Below are 23855 nucleotides of genomic sequence, written 5' to 3'. Positions count from 1 at the left end.
TACCTAAGATTCTTATCTGTTGACTTCTATCTATTATATATGTTTTTCTAATCGTTGTCTGCCTATGATGCTTACCACTATGTGTGTTCTACTGATACTACTCTTGCTACATCCTATTTGGGGTGTAGAGTTGTTACAAGTTATGTTCGAGATTCCATTAGCTTTCGAAGATCTCACAGTGTCCACTCCAAAGCTTCTGTTAACTTTCATTCTAAGACAAAGGTTATACTTATGTTGTGTTGTACTTCATTCCGAGTTGTAAATCTTAGAAGCTCTTGTACGAGTCTATACCCGGTTTTGGAAAACGGTTATTGAATAAAATATTTCTTTTGTTAACTTCTTTTTCTAGAGTAATGTATATAAAATGACTAATTATTTATTCTTCTTATTTTGGTGAGAAGGTAGAAATTGTTTTGGGAAGGGTTCGCCTACCAGGTGAGATTGAGTAGGTGCCCGCACGATCCATGTTTTGGGTCGTGGCAAAGGGTAACCCAACTAATAAGATAATAAAGATTACAAAAATATTTATTGACCGGTTTGAGGATCCTAATCAAGCATGATTGACGTCTAATACTTTTGAGCATGCTATCTCACTAACTTCAGATCCATCTACAAAGGTTCCCCTTTTATATTCTATAGTTGTTCTCTGTTCTAGTTACCGGTCACTTTATTTTTTTCAAGGGGAAGACACAATTCTAAATATTTACTTATCAATTCTTCTTAATAAAATTTCTTACCTAGCGACTTCAACTCATTAGTGATGATGGTGAATCGGATGATAATTTCTTGTATGGATTCATCATCCTTCATGGAGAACAACTCGTAGTTTTTCATCAACGACTCGATACTAAACTTATATGAAGTTTCCTTCAAAGCTTTGGACACGAGTGCTATTAACGTATTGGACCTTTATGGTATCTCGTATGCATTCCGATGATTGGTTGAGCGAATAAGTCAACTTCAGAGTGAATTTATTGTGCAAAGAGTGTGTTATGAACCATGGCCAGTTGGTGGAGGCGGCTCCTCTGATGTGGGCAAATGGTAGACTCGACTCTACGAGCCTGATGAAAGGTTATACAATAGTAATAGGAGTGTTACACCTATATTATTCCCCCCTGAATAGTTTAGAGCACATATTATCATATTTATTTAGCATTTAATCAAGCATATGCTCGAATATACTCATCGGGATCAAGTCTGTATATGAGGATATTTTTGGCCTTGGCCTTTTTCTCCATCATCTAGTAATCTACAACTATGAACTCTATAGGCTCTTTTGGATATCTCCGTTCAGTCCGCTTATCACAATGTTTCATAACTCGTAATGCTCTGCAATAAGAAAATATTTCATTTTGGCTTTCCACCAACTGTAATACTGTCCATTGAATAGTGATGGTCGAGTAGTAGGTTTGTCCTCTAATATCAGGTGGTGCACTCATCATCTCCGGAGGTCTCTCAACGGGCTAGCCTAGCATATGAGAAACCCGCTTTATGGGTGCATCTTAATGATTCAAGTGGGGTGGATTGAATTAGGTCGTACCTAATTTTTCTCTCTTGATAATATTAGTCTAACTCGACTAAAGAACTCGAGTCTTATGAGTATTCAGTTTAATAACCAAAAATAGTAACGTGTGGAATAGTAAGAGCACATGGTTTAACGTGAAAAGATTCTGGCTCAAAAGGTACAAAAATCATAATCTATCCTAGTAGGATTTAACTCCAAACTTCACTTAAAAAAGTGAGGTTTAAATTCATATCACAAACCATTCCAATCTAAACTTAACTCTAAACCTTGACATCAACAGTCACTTGACTACTATATTCCTATCAAGTCACCCTTACTTGAAACAACAACAAAATGTTTCTTGCAACAAATAAACAACAACCTAATTGTATTTCTGAATAAGTAGATGATTACAACTCAAAATTCTAATACAATCGAATTAGGGTTGGACTCGATGAATAGAAACAACGACACAAGGACAATAGTCTTCAACACAATTCTTCACACTCTTAGATGACCAGTCTTCGTACTTCCAAGAACAACGAGTTGTTTGATAGCTCTAAATTGTTTCTCAATTTCTTAAATCTGTAAATAAATGATTTCTGCAAAGTGGTATACAATATATAATAAACATGTTAGAAGCAAATGAAAAAGAAAATCACTTATTTCAAAGATTTTATCAAGTAAGAAAACCAAATTCAGATGAGAGTCCTTTATCAAAAAGGATTCTCAAGCCATGTCTTACTAAAAGGCAAAAATAACAAGTCGTTCAACATAGAAAATGCGTCTACAACTCAAACACAATGGAAAGATCATGTGAATATCCAGATTATATTACACAAATAATAATAGAGATATACACATAAAATTTTCATATATATTTTTCCTAAGATATCGCAATACAATATCTCAACACAAAACACTTTTCAGCCCGTTACATATACGCATTAATGACCTATTCTTAGCAAATTTCTTCACGTAGCATATTGTGTTTGTTAATCATCAAAGATACCAATACTCAAGACAAAGCAAAAGTAAAAACTATAGAAACTTTAAAAGCACTACTAAAATTTCTATTATGATATCTAGAAGTACTGATATCTAAAAGTATGTATGATTAAAGCAAATTGTCCAATTTTTTTTTTTTATTAAATCTATTCTATGATTAAAAGAATGAGATAAAATAAAAATTCCAGCCCAACAGAGGTGCCACCTCACCTCTTCTTAAACCATCTTTATATAAATATATGTAGATCCTCATTATAAGTAGTGGTAGAGCCACATGTAAGGAAGAAACTTTAAATTGAATAACCTTTATCTGAAAATTATATGTGAAATCAAGTAAAAGTTAATTTTCTCTGTATAGTTCTTTTTATTTCCTTAAAATAAATAACTTTTAGGGTCTGCTTGAAAAACCACCATGTAACTGGCTTTGGTCTAATAACTAGGATAATAATTACACAGCCTAATGATTATACAGTACTGTAACTACAAAAAATCATGTTTATTTGTCATACGTAGTTATAGAGTTATTACATTGAGCTGTTTGGTTGTACAAGCGTAATTTCATAATTAAATCTTTTAACTTTTAAAATAAAAGTTAATTATAAAAAAATAGATTTTAATGTTTGACAAATATGTTTATATTGAAATATTACTAATCACTAGGTATTCAAGATACATATATATATATATATATATTTTTTTTTTTTGGAAAATATAATATTAAATAATTATAAGTTGATAACTAATATTATAGAAGGTAATTGATATATAATTTTCAAATCAATAATATTTTAATTTAATAACATATTGGGCATGTTTTTTTTTTGTTTGTTGTAATTAAAAAAAAATTCTAACTCACACATTTTGCAAGAACATCATGGATTGCAATTTTGACAAAAATAACTAATATTTACAATTATATCTCATAAAATTTTCCAAATATTTAATAAAAGTAATCTATTAATTCGAACATCACTCAAAGACAAGTCAAGTTTGTCTCTAACCTCATACAATAATAAAATCCAACTTTAACGATATCATTCATTACAAACCAAGTTTGTAGATGAATTATTCTTTCTATATTAGAAGGTATAATTTCAGAAAAATTAAAATAATAACATAGCTAAGCTAAATGAAAGTAATAAGGAAAAAATAAAATATGAGAAATTACACGAAAGCACATAAAGTAAAGGTCGAAAAATGAGATGTAAAGAAATGAAAGATAAGTAATGTAAGAAGAATTCTATTTTTGAAATTTTAAAAAAAGAATTTAAAAGGAAAAAATAAAATGTTTAAAAAGAGAGAATAGAAATAAAAATAAATTAAAAAAGAAATTAAAAGTAAAACAAAAAAGCTTTAAAAATAACCTTATAATTACCATCAATTCTCAACCCCTCTTGAGAATTGAAGAGTGTAATTACCTCCATCATTTACACCAATTACATGCTGATTGAGTAAAGCCACCAGGTAATTGGAATTGGTGTAATTACTAGGGTAGTAATTACATAGACTAGTAATTACATAATATAGTAATTACGACGGCCTATTTGTTTGCTTCGTGTAATTACATGCGTCTGGTTCCACAATTGTAATTACACAATTAGATTAAATTTTAAAAACAAAATTAACTATCAAAGAATAAAAGTTAATATTTGTCAAACATATGCCTTTATAAATAATATTAAATTAGGTATTTAATATAACATATTGTTTCTTGAAAATATATGAATTAGTAATCATATATCTGTAACTAATATTGTAAAAAATAATTCATAAATACTTTTAAATTTAATTAATTATAAAAACTAAAAGCACACATTTTGTAAGAACATCATGGCTGCATATTTGAAAAAAAGAATAATATTTACAAACATAATGTCATAACACTATTCAAATGTTTGACAAAAATAATCTATCAATTGTAACCGAAAAAATGAACATCATGCAATGTGAAATATCAAGTTAATATTAATAAAGCAAATAAATTGAAACCGGCAATATAACAAATTTAAAATGGTTAACATAATACACTTATGTCAAATTTCAACATAAATAAAATAAGTTCCAACATGACTTAAGTAGAATAATAACAACAACAAAATTTTACTTTAACAACATCATTCATTATATGCCAAGTTTGTTAATGACTCATTCTTTCTAATATTAGGAGATGTAGTTTCAAAATATAGAATAATAACGCAGTTATGATAAATGAAAATAGATAATTAAAGATAAATAATGTAAAACTCGAAAATAAGAAGAAAGGAAATGAAAGATAAACAATGTAATTTTTTTTTTAAAAAGTGAAAACAAGAAAAGAAATTAAAATAATAGAAATAAAGAATAAATTAAAATGAAAACAAATTAAGACAAAAAGGAAAGAAATTAAGGAGTAACCTTGTAATGTAATTACGAGCAATTCTCATCTCCCTTGAGAATTGAAGAGTGTAATTACTTTCCCTCAATTATATGCTAATCAGGTAATCGCTTGGTTGGATAAATATGACACAACTGTATAATTACACTCAAATTCAGTTACACGGTGACTTTTCAAACCTGCTACAAATAATTAGCTGATCATAAAAAGATGGATATAAGGGTCAAAAACACACCTTAACTAACACTTTTTTTTGAGTTTCATACCTAAACTATCATAAGGTTGAGAAAACTACCTAAACTATCACTATCTAATTTGCAAAATACACCTGAACTAAATGCGTGAACTCACTCTCCAAAAGGCAATTGAAATTTTCTCAAAAAAATTGTCCACATGGCATAAGTAATGCTATGGTGGCACCTACATGGAAATTAAAAAAAATATTTTTTTATAAAAAAAAAACTGTATATTTTTTTTTTAAAATTGCATTACTTTTTTTTTAAAAAATCAGCATTTAAAAAAAAAAAAAACCTGGATTTAAAAAAAAAAAAAATTTGTAAAAAAATATCAAAAAATTTAGAAAATCAGAAAAAAAAAAGATTTAAAAAATGGAAAAGTTGATTTTTTTTCTAAAAAAAATGTGAAAACTAAATAATCAGTTTTCTTATTTTTTTTTTAAAATAACTTTTCTATTTTTTTTTTCTATAATTTTTGATATTTTTTTACAAAAATTATTATTTTTCAGTTTGTTTTTTAAAATAAATAGTTTTTTTTTTAATTTCCATGTAGGTGTCATTGTGACATTATTTATTCACGTGGATAACACTTGGCAACATTTTTATATAAAATGGAGAGTGTAGATCACATGCCATTCAAGAATAATTTGAGGTGTGTTTTGCAAACTAGATAGTGATAGTTTAGGTAGTTTTCTCAACCTTCTAATAGTTTAGGTATGAAACTCAAAAAATAGTGATAGTTGTGGTGTGTTTCTGACCCTTTTTGGAGGTGTCAAAATTGTGTAAGCTTTCCAAACGCAATGATAAAAGTGGTTAAAAAAAGGGAAAAGGGTCAAAAATACCCCTCTACTTTGGAAAAATGGCTAAAAATATCCTCTGAACTTATTTTGGGTCAAAAATACCCCTCTCATCCTTAAAGTTTTCAAATATACAACTGTCTTGATGGAAATTATCCCCCAAAATAACCCGAAATCATTATTTAAACCCGCGATCATTTAAACCCGACCAACTAAATAATAAATTTCATAAGATCCCTTTATTCCCCCAATTCCCTCAAACTTCAAACCTACGTATTGGGGGAATAAGGGGATTTTATGGGTTATTATTTAGTTGGGTCGGTTTAAATGATGGAGCGGTTTCAAAAATGATTTCGATTATTTTGGATAATTTCCGTCAAGACAGTGTAGATATTTGAAAACTTTAAGGATGGGAGGGGTATTTTTGACCCAAAATAAGTTTGGAGGATATTTTTAGCCCTTTTTCCAAAGTAGAGGGGTATTTTTGACCCTTTTCCCTTAAAAAAATGCTACATGTGACATTCTTTTACATGTGTTTTGAAAGCTGTAAAAATGTAAATGAAAAATTAGAAAAGAGAGAAAAAAAAAATGCTTAGCCTAATGGAAGAAGTATAAATGGAAAGAGAGAGTGACCTTAGTTATCCTTTCCGTCTGCAGTGATATTGTCCTCGGGAGGTGACATGTTTGAAAAACCTAAGGATTTAACATTATCCACAAAGAACATTCTCACCTTGTGGAACAAGGAAAACACCAAAGAATAATTAAACATCCTATTTGGCTGTAATTTTGGTTTCCCCATGGCTATTTCTACATCCTTTTGCCGGCCCATTTCCTCTTTCAATGCTATCTCTCCGCCATCTCTCTGTTTCTTGAAACCCATTTACCATCATTTCAAACTTGATGACTCTTCTTATCCTTCTTTAGCCGTCAAATGTTGCTCCTCTCACAATGGCCAATCTTCAGACCACATGAATGGCAGGTATTCTAATTAATTCTCCTTTTCTTTTCTAGGGAATATGAGAATTTTAAGTCTTCCTGTAATATTTTCAACTTAGTCAATACGGTGTATTAGTAATGCTGGTTTCTTATCCGGTGTTTGGTTTGGTGTGTTAAGGTTAGTTCTGTCTTTAACCATGCTTATCCATGTATTAATTACCCTTGTATTGCTAATACCATGATTTGCTATGTATGAGGATAGTACTGAATAGGGTGTTATACATATGTTGAAAAACACTACTCCCTCCACTTTCCCCTTTACACGGCTTTTAACCCTTTACACGCCCTTTAAGAACTCATAAATAAAAGTATATTTTTACTACATTACCCTTATCTCTCTCCAATTAATTGCACTCTAATCAATATTGGTTACTTTAAAAAACAATTAATGATAAGGCCAAAGTAGGAAAAACTTAATTGATTATATCTTTATTTTGTAAATGGACAAGTATTTTGGGACGGATATTTATAGTAATGTGGACAACTAATATGGGACGGAAGGAGTACCAAACAAGGGATTAGTGATACCAAAGCTAATACATGTATTATTTTCTCTAATACATACTACCAAACGGCGCCTTACACTTCTACAGTGGAGAGCCAGGTTTACATTTGTTGATGACCTGTCATGGAATCTGTATTCTTGAATTTTCTTTATAACCCAGCTGAAACATTTAATTTTCATAGGCAGTTTAGTGTTCCATACTAGCTTCCATGGCCATATATCAGGTAATTGATTATGAGAACATAGTTGCCTATAGCATTCTTTCACTGTGAATGTGCCTTTGTTTCCCCATCTCAACTTGTCTGGTGCACTTTCATCAATGTTGTGAGCTTCCACCTTTGCTACCATTTCCATCAAACTCCCAAGTTCCCAATCCTGTACAAATCTTCTGAAATGCACATCCCAACTGTTGTTGATCCTGTTTTGAGCAATTGAGGAATCCTTGTCGATGGCAATGTTGAAGAGGCTGGGGTATTCCTCCATGAGAGATGTATTGATGAGCCATCTATCCTTCCAAAATTTAATATGAACAGCATCACCAGGTTTGAAGTGGATTCCATGAGAAAACTCAGAACCCAGCTTACAGCTTACTGATATACTTCCATGGCCCAACTCCATAAGATAAAAGCACAGTATTAGAGCTCCAGTTGTCCTTTTTACCATGTTTAGCTATGATCACCTCCTTCCAGAGACTTCCATCATCTGAGCCAAACCTCCAAAGCCATTTCATGAGTAAGGAATTGTTATGAATTGCCAGATCTTTGACTCCCAGGCCTCAATTGCACTTTGGGAGCAATACTTTGTCCCATTTTACCAAATGAAATTTGTGAGTGCTGCTATTCCCTTCCCATAGAAAATTTCTCCTGATCTTGTCCAGCTTTTCTAGCTTATCAGCTTAAAGACTTTGCTGCTGTAAACTGAGGCCAGCACCTGATAACACGGTCGTTTGGTAGGGTGTATTAGGTAGAATAATGCTGGTATAAAATTTTAGTACAATGTTTGGTTGCAAATTCAAGTCTAGTACAACTAATACCAGTATTACTTATACACCCTATTCAGTACTATTCTTATACATAGTAAACCATGGCATTAATGATACCAATACTATTCTTATACTGTTATGCACCCTATTCAGTACTATTTAGAAATTATGCAATGCATGTTATGTTAATACAACAACCCAAACAATCGATAAGAAATAATCCCAGCATAACTAATCCCAACATTACTGATCCCAACATTACTAACCCCATCATAAATTGTCTTCAAACCAAACGATAGGTTTCATATGATTGTCACTATTGTGGTGAAAATCTATGTTGCTCAGACTCGGTGTCGAGTGTCGGATATGGGTACGGATCTAGAGGTCGGATTCGGCATAAGCTAAATTTTAAGATTCGGGGGTACGGATCCAGGTGCGGATACGGGTGCGGGGATTCAGCTAAAATTATTCAAAATTATAAGAAAAATAACTAAATCTATGCCTAGAAATAAAAAACAAAAATAATTTTTTATAGTTATGTTTCATTTATAATTAAATATTAATTTTTAATTAACTTGAAACTCTTCTAGATACAATAAGTGTCCACTCTTCAAGAGCTCTCTTTGTTTCTTTCAATTTGGCCTCAAATTTTTTTTCTCAGATTGGTCCATGGATTTGGTCAAAGTATCCAATGTCGTTTGACCAGATCCGACACGAATCCGGTGTCGGTGTCGGTGTCATGTCGTGTCGGACACGGGTGCGGCAGCAAAAGTGAAGGGTCCGAGCAACATAGGTGAAAATAGCTTAAGGTTCTACAAAATCTTTTGGGTGTTTGTGCAACTCAGTTATTGTGTTTTTTTAAAAATGAAAAGCAAAATGTCCATATTGATATTACATTTATTTGAGGAAATTGAAGAAACTCTTGACGGTAGCAAGTCAGCAGTGGGAAAGCTTTTGTCTTCAGTTTACCTGATAATGGTCATATGATGTGTGATAAATGTATTAATCATATGAAATTATCTTTTACTGTAATAGCACTTCAACTTGTAGAAGTTGAGAGGTGGAACACTGTCCTTGAATATTCAAAGTGCATTCATAGATTTGCCCTTTTAACTCGACTAGTTTATTGTGAAAAGGTTATTCATTAATACCTTAGTGGACTCGTCAAGTAGAGGTGAGGGAAACAGATTATCCTGGGGAGGGGTGTGAGTCGTTGAACGCAAGCACAACAGTTTCTCCATCTGATTTATAAGGGCTTATGAAACCTTTTACTTTATACTTGAAAGTAAGAGTAAAATAACATAAATTTAGCAGCCTAAGCACAACATGCGGGGTTCTTTTCATTTTATTCATTCAGCGAATAAGCTCAAAATTTTTATACTTTTCGCCGAGCAGGCTAATCATTCGAACTTCCTTTTTCCTTTTGCGCAATAAATGTATCACTGATTGCAACGAATGGAGTTTACCCTATTTACCTTGGATTGGATGCTTTAGTAGCAATACCAAAAATGTTTTACATTCTTCCACTTTTAGGTATTTTATTCTTCATGCTATTGATACTTTAAGTAAGACCTTGCATTTTTAAAAAATATTAAATTTCGTTCTATCTTAAGTGTGTCATGCAGTGTCACTTTAGATATAACTTAATAGTCCCTAACTATAACTTGTTATACATATTATTGTTACCACTTATCTCTATTGACATTTAGTTATTTGTGCTTGCTTTGCATGAAGTTGTGTGTTTCTTATATCAACTTCCTTGTGTCTGTGTTCTGTGATAGGCAACCTGAGTTATCTCCTATAGCTCCTTTTGGTGTCACGATGACAAATAATGGAACATCTAAACCATCATATAGATGGCGTAGGGTGCTGCTTAAAGTTAGTGGTGAGGCACTAGCAGGAGATCAAGCACAAAACATTGATCCCAAGGTCAGAATAGGTTGCTGTGTTGTTCTGTTCTTTTTCTTTCTAGATTTCTGATCTTTTATAAAGCTTTCATGTTGTTGTACAGATCACAATGGCCATTGCAAGGGAGGTGGCAGCTGTCACTCGACTTGGCATAGAGGTTAATTTTTTGCATAAATCATATATTTCTTTACTAAAGATCCTTATTCTGATATTATATAAAGGTGGTGCATTATCTGAAGGATTTGACTTTGTTTCATTAACTTTTCCTTTATTATCTATCTTTCTGCTCCCTATTTTGAAGGATCCTTAGACCGTTGATTTATTATTGTATTCTCCATAGGTCATGGTTTGGCTGGAGCGTCAACCTTAGGATTCGTATCATTATCATTTGTACATTTTCATTTCTTGTGCTATCTGAAGTAAACATTTACCCAAATTTCCTGCTCGTCAGTGCTCAAGATCGTTATCTGGAAATTGAACTAAAAAAATTATAGTCATTTCATTAAAATTTTATAGCAATGAAACTTCCCCGCGTCCAACTGAATTTGCAAATTGTTTATGTGATTCAGAATATGAACCAAGTGTTGATCTTCATATTTGCTATTGTAACTGCTTGTTTCCAATCTTATATCATGATTAAATCAGTAAATACTGCTATGAGCTCATTGATGGCGATCTGGGTCTGGTTTTTCATAGATTTCTCAGTTCTTCTAGCGAATGTGTAGCTGTGTAGGTCTGCCATAGTTGTTAGTGGAGGTAATATTTTTGGTGGATCCTCTTGGGCAGGAGGTAGCGGACTGGATTGTTGCCTGTTCATCTGCTGCTCCATTTGTTAATTTTCATATTTGTCATTCAATATATTTGTTTTCAATCGTATGTCATGATTAAATCAGTATAATACTACTATGAGCTCCTTGATGGCAATCTTATTCAGTTTTTTCATAGATTCTCAGTTGTTCTAGCAAATGTGGCAGGTTGCAATAGTTGTTGGTGGAGGTAATATTTTTCGTGGATCCTCCCATGCAGGAAGTAGTGGACTGGATCGGTCATCTGCTGATTATATTGGGTATGTTTGCTATTGTTTTTTGTTTAGTTTGAATACCTTTCAAAAAGTTTGTTTCAAATGCTTTCAAAAGTTAAATGTCGATTTCTTACCCTTTGTCTTTTTGGGTTAATTTGACACTTTTTCTTGCTCAAAGAGAACTTTCTAAACTTAGTGATCTTTCATGCTTCCGTGTATACCGCTGACAATTCAAGGGTGTAATGGACTTTGTGGTGTTGTTTGTGCAATTTAGTATGCTTTAAACAAACATGACTCTAACTTAAAGGTGTGATTAGGTACACATTCTTTTATAGTTTTCAGAAAATGTACTTGAGGAAGCAAAGGGTGGTAGGAAGAGTTATTTTGATGGGTTCCTATTTCCTATTTCCATAAAAGATGTTGATGTAGGACAGGCTTGGTTGTTTTTCTGTTACATCACATAACCGTTAAACAAATCAGAGTGGGGTTTCGAGGCTCCTTTTTCCTTTTTTGAGCTTTGGTGTTGGTGACTAAAGTTATGAAAAAGTGCTTTGAAAGGAATTAAGCATGTGCCTGAATAGATGATGATTTGGAGATCAAAGAAGCAAATTGAAAAAAAAAAAAAAGTAGGCAGCTTTTGACAGTGAATTTGTATCATATACTATGTGTAGAGGCTTCAAAGTTGTTGGCCGAAGAGGATTTTGATAGGCTGTTACCCCATTGCTAAAATAGTGAGGTAGTTATTATTTTTTGAAAGCTGAAGTTATGTAAAAACACGGGAAGCTAACCCTTGAATTAACTGTATCACACAACTCATATTCTCTCCTAATTTTACTTCAATATGATATATTTATACTACAAAATCCTAATTACTCGGACATTTATTTGCAACTGGATGCTGTTAAAACTGGGGAGCTAAGCTGTACTCTAAACTATCTGAGCTGTGTAGGATGCCCCTAGTCCAGATATCCGATAATCTTTTTAGAATTATATCTCTTAGCGAAGATTGGTTTATAAAAGCTTATTATAGTGAGGTAGCATTAGAACTGATTGGAACATAAAACAAGATTAAATTTTTTACAAATGTCAGTTTTTAATCTAAGTAGGCTATGCCCCAAATCTATATTTTGTCAATTGCATTTTGTTTTTGCTTAATATCTAATGGGATACAAATGCTTTTGTTTTGAATTATATTAGTCCGAGATTCTGCAGAACCTGGTGGTACAAATCTTGATTTCAATCCAAATGTCTTCCTTGTATTTGTATTCAAACCAAGTTTTGCATTGCTAGGGCCTGCAGACCTTCAGGCTAATATACTTGAAAACAAAGCTTTTGTTTAGTAAAGCTATTCTGGAGTGACAGGTCAGTTCTTTAAGTTGGCCTTTAAGTTGGTCAGATTGAAATCCCTCATATTTGCCTGAGTTCGAGTGGTGGTATCGCATCTTGTTTAATCTGTCCTATAATTTTCAGTATGTGCTGAAGATGCATGGTAGAGAGATCACTTTGGGAAATTTGGGTACTGCTCTTAATTAAAGTTTTATCACTTACCTTTCAGGATGTTAGCAACTGTTATGAATGCAATATTCTTACAAGCTACAATGGAGAGCATTGGAATCCCCACAAGAGTCCAGACTGCATTTAGAATGTCAGAAGTTGCTGAACCATATATCCGTAGAAGGGCTGTTAGGCATCTCGAGAAAGGGAGAGTAGTAATTTTTGCAGCAGGAACTGGGAATCCCTTCTTCACGACAGACACTGCTGCAGCTCTACGTTGTGCAGAGAGTGAGTTCTACTTCTTTCCTGATTCTGATGTTCTTCGTGCATGGAACTTTGACATATTTGCAAATTAAAGTGGATTATGCAAAATATCATTCTTCCTTCCTAAATTGGATAAAAGAGAAAGCAAAACTACAACGGTGTGTTCGGTATGGACCAAAAACATTTTCCAGAAGATGTTTTCCAATTTTCCATTTTTGGTTGGTCAAAATTGTTGGAAAACATTTTCTTTAGGAAAATAAGTTTCTTAAAAATGAGGAAAATGACTTCTCTAGTGGAAGTAGGGGAAACAAGTTTCACAAGTGGCATTCCACATTGATTGTGTCCTCCCCACCCTCCAACACACCTCATCTTCAACCCTATCCCCCCCGCCCCCCCCACACACACCCCCCCAACAACCCCCGCTTTTCATAGTATTTGTCTAGATTATAAACAAATGCTTTTAAGATAATTTGTTTTACTTACGTACCGAACACAAGAAAATAAGTAAAAAAACCCATTTATTTTCCTAGAAAACGTTTTCCTTCATACCTAACACCTAGGTAGGAAATTTTATAAGGGCTTTATACGCTGTAAACTGTCCTATATTTGGAAAACATTCCTAACAGAGTGGAGTGGCTTGGTAATTTTCTTAAAATCAATTTTTCATGGTTAATGTGAAGCTATTCGGCTAAGAATAAGTTCATTCTGTGCCCACTTCAGCCACCTAAATATTAACTAATATTTATCCCTATTAAATAGAATATGTCCATATGGTTCTCATCCAAGCGATGATGTGGTCTATGAGACAAATGGCGCTCTGCTACTGGAACATAAATGAGACTGCATGTCTCTTTCTTTTGTTTTTTGTTCTCACCAATCAAATTTTGAATGCATTGAAGTTAATGCCGAGGTGGTGTTGAAGGCAACAAACGTTGATGGAGTCTATGATGATAACCCGAGGCAGAATCCTGATGCTTGTCTTCAGGATAACCTGACTTACCATGAAGTAATTTCGAAAGAGCTCTCTGTGATGGACTTGACTGCAATTACTTTGTGCCAAGAGAATAACATTCCAGGTACGACGTTTTCAACCCTTGGATTCCCTCTGTCATTTTCTGGATGAATCTCTAGAGGTGTCATCGGCGAGCCTTCACTTTTAAATCGACTTAAGAACTGACATTTCCAATCTTATTTTTCATTATGCAGTTGTCGTTTTTAATCTCAATAAACCAGGTAACATTGCTAAAGCCATTAAAGGAGAGAGGGTTGGCACATTAATTGGTGACACATGGAATACAGAAGCAGCAATATCTTAAGAGGTAAAAAAAAAAAAAGTAGCTGGTAGTTGGATTGCTATTTGTAGCATTTCAATACACTTAGAGAGCTCATTTTGGCAGATTGTTCCAAGAAGTTGGCACTCAAAAGTATTGAAGGAATTCCCTTTGAAAGCCATCGATTCACAACTACTGAAGATAAGCATATAATTCTCGGATTTTTTTCCCCGTGGAATTTTCAGAGCTTTTCTTGAAGTGCAAACCTAGGTAGCCAAGAGTTGTATTCTTTGACAGTAATTCTACTTTTATGTTCTACATTTCTATTCTTTTCTTGGTTTGAATTATAAGGAAAATTTTATCTACGTATGAGAATTATGCATTGCTTATATTTGGTTTGAAGTATAAGAAAATTTAATAGCGTTTGGTTTTTGATACAAAATTCTGCATGACAATTGACAATTATAATCTATGCATGGCTAATGTTCCATCTGTTTCATAACGTGTATTAGTTTAATTACGTATAAAGTTTGAGAATGTAAGTGATCAAATTTGCCCTTGTACGTACTTTAAAATATTTGTTACTTTCATCTTTCATTATACTATAGCGCTAAATTTACCCCAATTTTTAAAATCTATCGTCAAACCTATCGGATTACTCCAATCTCCTATTTTAATAACCCGATTTTAGTTCATTAACATGAACGCGTACCCATAACCTAATTTCTAATCTGAATTTTTTTTCTTTTTTTATTTGTTTATTTTAAGTCAAATCTCCCATTAGTTTTCACTGTCATTCTTCGCTTTCTTTCACTTCCCCGCGCCCCCCCCCCCCCCCGCCTTTTTTGTCCTTAGTAGTAAAAATTCCTCACTTTTTCACCTTTTTTTTTTCTTTTTTCATTCTATTTTTTTGTTTTAGTCAAATCTCTCATTACTTTTCACTTTTTTTTTTCTTTTTCTTCTAGTAAAAATCCTCACTCGTTTTCACTTTCACGCCTTTTGACTTTTGTTCATAAAAGATCTTAAGGTTATGCCAGAATACTAGCTTTTGTTACATTCAAATTTGTAATATATAACTACTAGTAATAATTTTTCTAATAATTTTTTGAATAAGTATGGATCACGTGTTACTATATATGTTTATTGAAAAATAATATGAAATACACATGTAATGCACTTGCAAAAATACTGGTGTATATAGGGAAAAAATCAACTCCAGTTTTAATTGTTTCTAACTTTCTATACAAATTATATAAAAAAGGATATCAAGGAATATAAATTTAAGAAAATTTCCAATTCGTCAGATCTCATTTATTACTACCGACACCTAGACGGCAGATGTCGAAAGCCTTGTGACTATCGTGCTCCATCCCGTGAAACTCTTGTCTGACCCTCGCGTAAAGTAACTTAAATTTATTTACTTACTATTAAAATAGTAAAGTACTAAAGTCAATAAAACTTACCCATTAAATAAATAAAGTTATGAAATATTTATTAATATCACGTTGCTGTTACAGTACATAAAGTTAATTAGGCAATTTTAATATGACAATTTCTTTTTATACCACATGTGAAAATGAGTCAACGAGTCTCTCTACCATTGCACCACAAAACCTCAACAGAACCCCATCCTCACATTCCTTACCATTCACCCAAACTCATCCTTAGCCCCTCACTTCAACACTGGTCAAACACTTCTTTTCAACCATCGATTCATATGTAAACCATGCCCCCCCCCACCCCCGCGCCCCCCCCCCCCAAAAAAAAGGACAAAAAAAGCAACTTGAATAAACCTAGCATTTTTTCAAACAAATTTCAAAACCATAATTCAATGGGGTCTCATTTCTCTCTAGCAATCCTCCTCTTATTATTCTTCTCCCTCTCTCACGCCAAATATCACCAACACGGCCATTTGCCTCCTGAGATACAAGGAGCTTGCAAAGCCTCACGTGATCCTTCAACATGCGAGTCTTCGTTCCATCATCACCACTACCACTTGCCTTCCAACCCCACAACCCTTCAAATAATCCATTCCGCGTTAGCTCTGTCCTCTCACAAACTCACCAATGCCCAGGCCATGGTGAAGGACATACTAAACGCTTCGAGTCGAAACATTAACATCACAGTAGCCGCGAATAATTGCATAGAGGGACTCGATTATTCGGAATACAGATTCAAACATACGGTTGATGCATTGGAAAAAGGCGAAATCAAGAACGCTCGTGCATGGATGAGTGCAGCCTCAGGGTATCAACACGGATGCTCTGCGGGTTTGCAAAAGGTGAATGATACCGTTCAAGTCAGGAAAACGATAGTGTTGATGGAGTCTTTGATAGGGTTGACCAGCAATGCTTTGGGGATGATAATGAATTATGATATTCATGGGAACCAATTAGCATCATGGAGTCCGCCTAAAACGGAGCGTGATGGATTTTGGGAAGGTGTTAGAGGCACCAGGTATTTAAATTGTATTATTATCTCATTTAAAAGTTTTAGTTGACAGGAAAAACACACTTTTCTTTCTTTGTTTCAATTTGTTTATTGTACTTTTCTTTTTGGTACCTCCTTTTAGAGAAGAATGTGACGATCTATATTTAGTATTCTATCCGTCTCGTATTATTTATCGTGATTTTAAAAAATAAAAAATTATCTCAAATTATTTGTCATTTCAAATGCTAAAGACAAAATTAATTAGATTTTCCCCATTTTATTCTTAATAGTAATTGTTTTTAAGACTATAAACACTTAAATATTTAATGAAAAAAAATTATATCTTAAGACATAAATAAGGGGTAAAATAGTCAAAATCCCCTCTTAATTAGTATTTTCTGAAAAAGCGTGTAAAAAAGAAACACGACATATACTTTGATACGGAGAATATAACTCTTTACACCTAATATCCTACCTGACATATTTAAGACCTCAAGATACAAATGACACTTTGGTATACTAACACATCTTTAAATTAAGATCAGAATATTCAAAAATCTTCTTTATTTTTTTTTTTAAATTCCAGCATAATTTGATTATATTATGTGTCTGACATCAGAACGGACGTCAAGGGCGGGGTACCTTCGAGTTTGAAGCCCAATGTGACGGTTTGCAAGGTTGGAAATTGTAACTATAGGACAGTGCAGGATGCGGTGAATGCAGCACCCAACAATTTGGTCACTGAGAGATTTGTGATATTGATCAAGACGGGGTTGTATGATGAAATAGTTAGGGTTCCTATGTCAAAGAGAAATTTGGTATTTTTGGGAGATGGAATGGGCAAAACTGTTATTACTGGATCATTAAATGTTGGTCACATGGCCAACAGTGGGGTCACCACTTTTGAATCTGCTACTGTCGGTAAGTCAATTATTGCAACTTGGTGGTTCATTTCATTTGATCATTTTGTTTCATGTTATGATTTTGCAATTTTTTTTTTGTTGGTGTAAATTTTAGTGTAATTCAACCCAATTTCATGTTATAATGATAAAGTTAATAAAGTCCAAATTTCAGTCTAAAATCGATAATTAGTCCAATCCTAGATTGACATCAGGAAAATTAAACCGGAGATAAAGCACTAGGCCCCAATTAGTTTTTGTCCGTTATAGATTAGCAGGAAATTAAGTCTTTTTTACTTGGAATTTCAAGACTATAAATACAGTATAAACAGTTACATCTACTAATGTGTTGAATATTTAAATTGCAACGACTGAACAATGAACCTGACGCAGCCAAATCTTCCATTAATTTTACCGGCTCGAGTATTTTCTACTACGATGCTAGCATTTATGCTCATTAACATGCATTGGCACCGAAAAGTCGTACTTCTTGCCAAACTATTGAATAAAACGTATAACTGTCCCGTCCTATAGTCACTATTCCTAGTTATTGGTGCAGAAGAGGAGAAAAATTCAAAGGAAAATGGTCAAATATGCCCCTCTACTTTCTTTTATTAGCTAACTTTACCCTCCGTTAGCGATTGTGAATAAAAATACTCCTGCCGTTACCAAAGTTTACACCTATACCCCTATTTGGATGAAAATTCCCAAATCAAACCCAATTCCCAATTGCACTTAAAATTACCCACTCCCTTTGTTGAACCCCCCCCCCCCCTCCCCGACCCCCTTCTTCTTCTTCAACAAGGAATTTGCAGCTGATTCACAAAAAAAACTCCGAATCCTTCACCAAATTATCCCAAATTTCAGATATAAACTCTCCTAAGACATTATTACTCCTAGTTATTGGTGCAGAAGAGGAGAAAAATTCAAATATGATCATTGATTAAAGTCGTAAAATTATTTTTTTATCACATTACTATAATTAATCTTAACCATTATTATAACAACAAAGTCACTAAACTTCACCTATTAGTATAAAAGCAACTTGTCCTAGCTTTGTACATTAATGAGCATACTATACTTGATTTCATGGAATATAAGCAATTGAAAAAAATAATACTGATACCTGATGATTTTTCAGTGCTTTGAGTTGTTCTGATGTTCAATATTTTTTACCCAAAAACAGGAGTACTTGGTGATGGATTCATGGCCAGGGATCTAACAGTTCAAAACACAGCCGGTGCTAATGCTCAACAAGCAGTAGCTTTTCGATCCAGCAGTGATCGTTCTATCATAGAAAATTGCGAATTTCTAGGCAACCAAGACATACTTTATGCCAATTCGTTGCGCCAATATTACAAGTCATGTCGCATCCAGGGTAATATAGATTTCATCTTTGGTAACGCGGCTGCGTTCTTCCAAGACTGTGACATTCTAGTTGCCCCTCGGGTAGTAAATCCAGAGAATGGCGAAACCAATGCTGTGACTGCTCACGGTAGACTAGAGCCAGGTCAATCAACCGGCTTCGTCTTCCATAATTGTTCCATCAACGGAACTCCAGAATATATGAAGTTGTATTATAGTAATCCTAGTGTACACAAAACTTACCTTGGAAGGCCGTGGAAGGAATATTCCAGGACAGTGTTTATACAATGTAAATTTGGTGATCTTATTAATCCGGCTGGATGGATGCCTTGGAGTGGCGAATTTGCTTTGAACACACTTTACTATGGAGAATTCGAAAATACTGGGGCTGCAGCCAATTCTAAAGAACGCGTGTTATGGAGTAGCCAAATTCCAGCTCAACATGTTTCTTCATACTCTCTCCAGAATTTCATTCAAGGCGATCAATGGATTCCTTCATCTTCATGATTTAAACAGAACTATATATTAACCCATTAATTACTTTAAAAATACAATTTTATCTGCTGTATTGCAGAAATCCTCCATTTAACTACAAGTTCAACAAAATCTGGATCACTGAAAGGAGTTCGAATTTTTTGTTTTGCTACAAGTCTCTTAAATTGTGGTCGAAAGTAAACTTCTTTTTCAAGAAATTTGTGATGCAACAACATAACGTAGCCATTGTTGCTTATTTTGTATACACTTTTTTTTGCAATAGAAAGGAGGAACTTCGATTTCTTTCAATGTGTTGATCCTGTTTCATACTCGCACGTTTGACGATCAAACTTATTCTGTTGGTACGCTTGGCTGCCGTCATAGTGTTAGGCTAGGTGTTCCCAGTCATGTCTAGGCACTGGTCCCTTCAGTGGGTAGTTGTTTTGCTATTGATGGGATTGTATACAATACTTGGACTTTCTTGGTTCTTGTTAAAATTCACCATTATTGAGGGGAATCCAAGCTCTTATTGGTGGGATCTAACTAACATGGCGTCATGCGGATGCTAACAATTGCAAACCTCGAACGACAATAAATCAGAGACAAAGAGAACTATACTAAAAAGGCATAATAACTTTTAATAGAGTTTGGTCAATTGACCTACATATGAAAAACTTTTCTATTGGCTGTGCAGGTCAAAAGAAGAGAGCATGAGAAATACATGGTATTGCAATTCTGAAGTGACAACTAACTTTGAAGAAAGAATCTGAGAACAGAAGTGTATAAGACCATGAAGGAATATTCAAACAATCTTCTATTAGAAGGATTTTGCCCTCAATCATCCCAACACTTGTATGCATATCCAACTGAAGCACCCCATTTTTTTTAATCATAGATATATACTTTCAGGTTTCCACTTCTCTAGTAAGTATCTCTTTTGAAACTCTTACTGATATAGATATGAAAATGCGCGAGCAGGATGACATCTGATGATACAATAGAAATCACAAGTTATAATTTTATTAGATATTGCACTACATTAATTTGCTATTTCATAGATGTCAGCAATGATCTTCTATCTAGTATACTTCCCATTTCACAGATATCTAGATATAAGCACTCCTCTCTTCTAAGACTAACATTGGTGTGCACCAGCTACTTTAAACACATTGTATATATATGCATGTCTGTTAAGAATAAGACATAAATTACAGCTCCATCTTAGCTTCTTCTTTTGTAGCCACCCTTATGTTAAACTGATGCCTAACTTGGCGCTCACTGGAAGAACCAACCATTATAGTCTGTAGCCCTGAGACTATCTTCCTCTTCCCATGTGCATCAGCTAAGCTGAAATCCTTGCACACATCCAATTTTATTGTCACTGTTTCTGTCTTCCCTTTCTTCACCCAGACTCTTCCAAATCCCACCAGCTGTATATTAGGCGCTCCAGTCATATTAGTCGGCTTCCAGAACACTAGGACAACATGGGATCCATCCATTTTGCCATTATTCTTGACCCCAACTGTGATGTTTATCCCTACATTCTGGCAATCCATGGTTGAAATATCAATGGCTTGGGCAGTTAAGTTGGTATCTGAGACATATCTTTTCTTTGGTTTTATGACAATGGTGGAAGGCGCCGAAATTATGAATGAGGAAAAGGTCGAGTAGCTTAGTCCATGGCCAAATGTATAGATTGGTTTTCCATTGTAGAATCTGTAAGTTCTTCCAGGAAAGTTTCTACTAGAATTTGCTCTCATGTTCATGTCGCTCATTGGCACTTTGTCAACATATTCCTGAGGATACCAAGTGAAAGGAGACCTCCCACCTGAAATAGCATTGCAAAACAACAAAATCAAGAAAGAACCTTTTTCTATTTTCAACTTCTGTTTGAACTGGGAGGTAGGTGCGAGGAGAGGGGGGAGGGACTAAAGCTTTAAAGTTTATTAAGAGAACCTGGATTATAATCTCCAAAGAGGACTTGAGAAATGGCATCACCACCATCTTGACCAGGATAGCCAACCCACAAAATTGCCCCAATCTTTCTATTATTCTTGGCAAAGGTGACATCAATAGGACTGGCTGACATAATTACTAGAATGACTGATCCGTTCGTTGCCTTAGCCACGTCTGTTACAAGCTTTTCTTGAAATCCTGGCAATGTCAAGTTCACTCTGTCCAATGATTCTCTCTCGATGGATTGATCGAGCCCTACAACAAGCACCACATTGTCAGCCGCACCTGCAGCCTTCGCTGCTGCCTCGATTTGGCTTGCATCAGTGCATTGAACATTTGCACATCCTGGCTCATATGTTATGTTTGATAAATACTTCTTCATTCCCTGTAAAGGGGTAGTGAAGCGGCAAGGTACCCCTGCATAGATACTAAGCATCGTTCCACTGGCATTAGCATTCGGACCTATAAGAGCCAAGTTCTTAATGGTGCTTGGCGACAGAGGAAGTACACCATTGTTGTCTAACAAAACTATCCCTTGTTTTGCAGCTTCAATTCCCAAGGATTGATGACCTTCGGTACACACATCAGATGGTCCAAGGTTTCCGAATGGTTGCACTTTTGGATCACCATCGAAGAATCCAAGCCTCATTAGTACAATATAGTTATATATCAATGACTGATCAACAGTAGACATGTCCACCTTGCTCAAATTCACTGCTTTCTCTGTGTACTTTCCTAGATAATCCCCACAATTCATGTTCAGACCTGCACGATCACGATAAGCATTGAAAACTTATACAAATTATAATCTCTATTTCAAGAATAACCAGAGGAAAGTAGTTAGAAGACCTGCTTTCAAAGCAAGGGCAACTGCATCCTCCCGTGTGCGAGTATAGCGTATTTTATCATAGTACACTTCAATAGAATCACAATCTGAGACAATGTATCTGATAAAAAGATTTTGCAACATGAGATGTTAGAAAAGAGTGCAGATTACAACTTTTTTTGGGAATAGAAATGAATTTATCAGATGTTAAGTATATTTGTGTTTTGAGCCCTGCTGCTGATTAGATTATCTAATGATCTAAATGGTAGAATTGCTTTATGAATCCTTGTTAGTTGTTAGCATAAAGATTTCAGAATATCGGGACTTTATAGAATAGGAGTAAACGAACCCGTCTAGACCCCATTGATCTCTGATCACTCCCTTGAGCAATTTTGGGTCAGCACAAGTTGGAATTCCATTCACACGATTGTATGAGCACATTACACTGCTAACATGACCCTCCTCTACGCAGCTTTTAAATGGTGGCTGGAAAGTATCCTCCATATCCTGCGCTGTCACCTGTAAAAGTTTCATGGCCAAGTTTAATTCTAGAATTTTACAAGTAGTAACTAAATAAATTGAATGGTTGCTTTGTACGCTATTTGATTACCTTGGCGTCAAAATGAAATCGGTCAATGCCCTTCCAGTTATCAAGATCATAAGCAGTGTAATGTTTACAACAGCTGGAGACTTTAAGCCTGTTTTGACTGCTGAAATAGTCTTCTCCATCGACTTCTTGCAAGCCTCGGACATAGTTAACGGCATATTTGGAGACCACAAGAGGGTCTTCACCTGGTGTTTCTTGAGCTCTGCCCCATCTGGGGTCCCTAAGCACATTCACATTGGGGCTCCAATAGGTCAATCCAGCCAGGCCAACATTGTGCATGGCCCGTGCCTCAGTCGATACAACCTGGCCTAATGTGTACCATAATGAAACATTAAAACTAGCAGCTGAAAGGATGACAGCAGGGAAACTGGTGGCTCCAGGCACTGTCGCATTGAAACGTACTCCAGGCCCCGTATTTGAGACCCCATGTAGCGCCTCAGACCACCATTCGTAAGCTGGCACACCAAGCCTGGAAATGCCTGTTGCTGAGTTAACTAGTTGTTTCACTTTTTCTTGGAGACTTAAGCGTGATACCAAGTCTTTTGCTCTGTCTGTATAAGATAAAGAAGTGTTACAAAAACCATAGGTGCTGGTCTTAGGGTCATTCTGGTAACATGCATGTAGTTGGGAAGTAGTACATGGTATCGTCAAGACGACTATAAAGAATATTAGAGAAAATAGAATGTGTTTCTCCATAGCTAGTTTCTCTAGCTTGTCTGTGTTTGGATGATTCAAATCAAGCTGTGCTTTACCTATTTATACCAGAATTTGAGGTGTGGAGTCCACTATGAAGACTTACCTTCTGCAACAAAATAGGATATTAATTGTCGCTTAAGAATTGACAGGTATAATGGTCGTTTGGCTTTGGGATTAAAATGTAATTATCTCATACCTTAATTAGTAACTTGGACCACTTCTTGTGAAATGGAAGACAGTGA

The 23855-nt window shown here is 34.6% G+C and overlaps 3 protein-coding genes across 3 annotated transcripts; 2 read left to right on the top strand and 1 right to left on the bottom strand.

Moving 5' to 3' along the window:
• Positions 1-6576: 6576 nt before the first annotated feature.
• LOC132051543 (uridylate kinase PUMPKIN, chloroplastic-like) lies at positions 6577-14749 on the top strand. Its single transcript, XM_059442679.1, has 7 exons — positions 6577-6898; positions 10184-10331; positions 10414-10467; positions 11285-11376; positions 12887-13113; positions 13989-14165; positions 14296-14749. The coding sequence occupies exons 1-7, from the start codon at positions 6717-6719 to the stop codon at positions 14403-14405; spliced, it is 990 nt and encodes a 329-aa protein (XP_059298662.1). The 5' UTR covers positions 6577-6716; the 3' UTR covers positions 14406-14749.
• Positions 14750-16138: 1389 nt separating this feature from the next.
• Positions 16139-19831, top strand: LOC132051542 (probable pectinesterase/pectinesterase inhibitor 51). The gene is made up of 3 exons (XM_059442678.1): positions 16139-16817; positions 17410-17711; positions 18876-19831. The coding sequence occupies exons 1-3, from the start codon at positions 16192-16194 to the stop codon at positions 19559-19561; spliced, it is 1614 nt and encodes a 537-aa protein (XP_059298661.1). The 5' UTR covers positions 16139-16191; the 3' UTR covers positions 19562-19831.
• Positions 19832-20521: 690 nt separating this feature from the next.
• On the bottom strand, positions 20522-23632 carry LOC132051541 (probable beta-D-xylosidase 5). The gene is made up of 5 exons (XM_059442677.1): positions 22921-23632; positions 22660-22829; positions 22334-22431; positions 21485-22249; positions 20522-21356 (listed from the first exon to the last, which is right to left on the bottom strand). Exons 1-5 carry the CDS (start codon positions 23611-23613, stop codon positions 20737-20739), a joined length of 2346 nt encoding a protein of 781 aa, XP_059298660.1. The 5' UTR covers positions 23614-23632; the 3' UTR covers positions 20522-20736.
• Positions 23633-23855: the final 223 nt, after the last annotated feature.

This window comes from Lycium ferocissimum, chromosome 4 (assembly GCF_029784015.1).
Source record: "Lycium ferocissimum isolate CSIRO_LF1 chromosome 4, AGI_CSIRO_Lferr_CH_V1, whole genome shotgun sequence".
NCBI classification, from domain to species: Eukaryota; Viridiplantae; Streptophyta; class Magnoliopsida; order Solanales; family Solanaceae; genus Lycium; species Lycium ferocissimum.
The sequence above is the reverse complement of the archived record's forward strand: the minus strand, read 5'-3'. Positions and strand labels throughout refer to the sequence as shown.

What these genes read in the sequence shown, in the direction of transcription:
- LOC132051542 (XM_059442678.1), top strand. Translation starts at nt 16,192, where the DNA reads ATGGGGTCTCATTTCTCTCTAGCAATCCTCCTCTTATTATTCTTCTCC. An exon ending in GAAGGTGTTAGAGGCACCAG is followed by an intron (nt 16,818 to 17,409) that starts GTATTTAAATTG and finishes GTCTGACATCAG; the next exon opens with AACGGACGTCAAGGGCGGGG. An exon ending in TTTTGAATCTGCTACTGTCG is followed by an intron (nt 17,712 to 18,875) that starts GTAAGTCAATTA and finishes ACCCAAAAACAG; the next exon opens with GAGTACTTGGTGATGGATTC.
- LOC132051543 (XM_059442679.1), top strand. Translation starts at nt 6,717, where the DNA reads ATGGCTATTTCTACATCCTTTTGCCGGCCCATTTCCTCTTTCAATGCT. An exon ending in TCACTCGACTTGGCATAGAG is followed by an intron (nt 10,468 to 11,284) that starts GTTAATTTTTTG and finishes CAAATGTGGCAG; the next exon opens with GTTGCAATAGTTGTTGGTGG. An exon ending in CCAAGAGAATAACATTCCAG is followed by an intron (nt 14,166 to 14,295) that starts GTACGACGTTTT and finishes TTCATTATGCAG; the next exon opens with TTGTCGTTTTTAATCTCAAT.
- LOC132051541 (XM_059442677.1), bottom strand. Translation starts at nt 23,613, where the DNA reads ATGGAGAAACACATTCTATTTTCTCTAATATTCTTTATAGTCGTCTTG. An exon ending in GATTTCATTTTGACGCCAAG is followed by an intron (nt 22,830 to 22,920) that starts GTAATCAAATAG and finishes AAACTTTTACAG; the next exon opens with GTGACAGCGCAGGATATGGA. An exon ending in CTTTGGAGATTATAATCCAG is followed by an intron (nt 21,357 to 21,484) that starts GTTCTCTTAATA and finishes ATGCTATTTCAG; the next exon opens with GTGGGAGGTCTCCTTTCACT.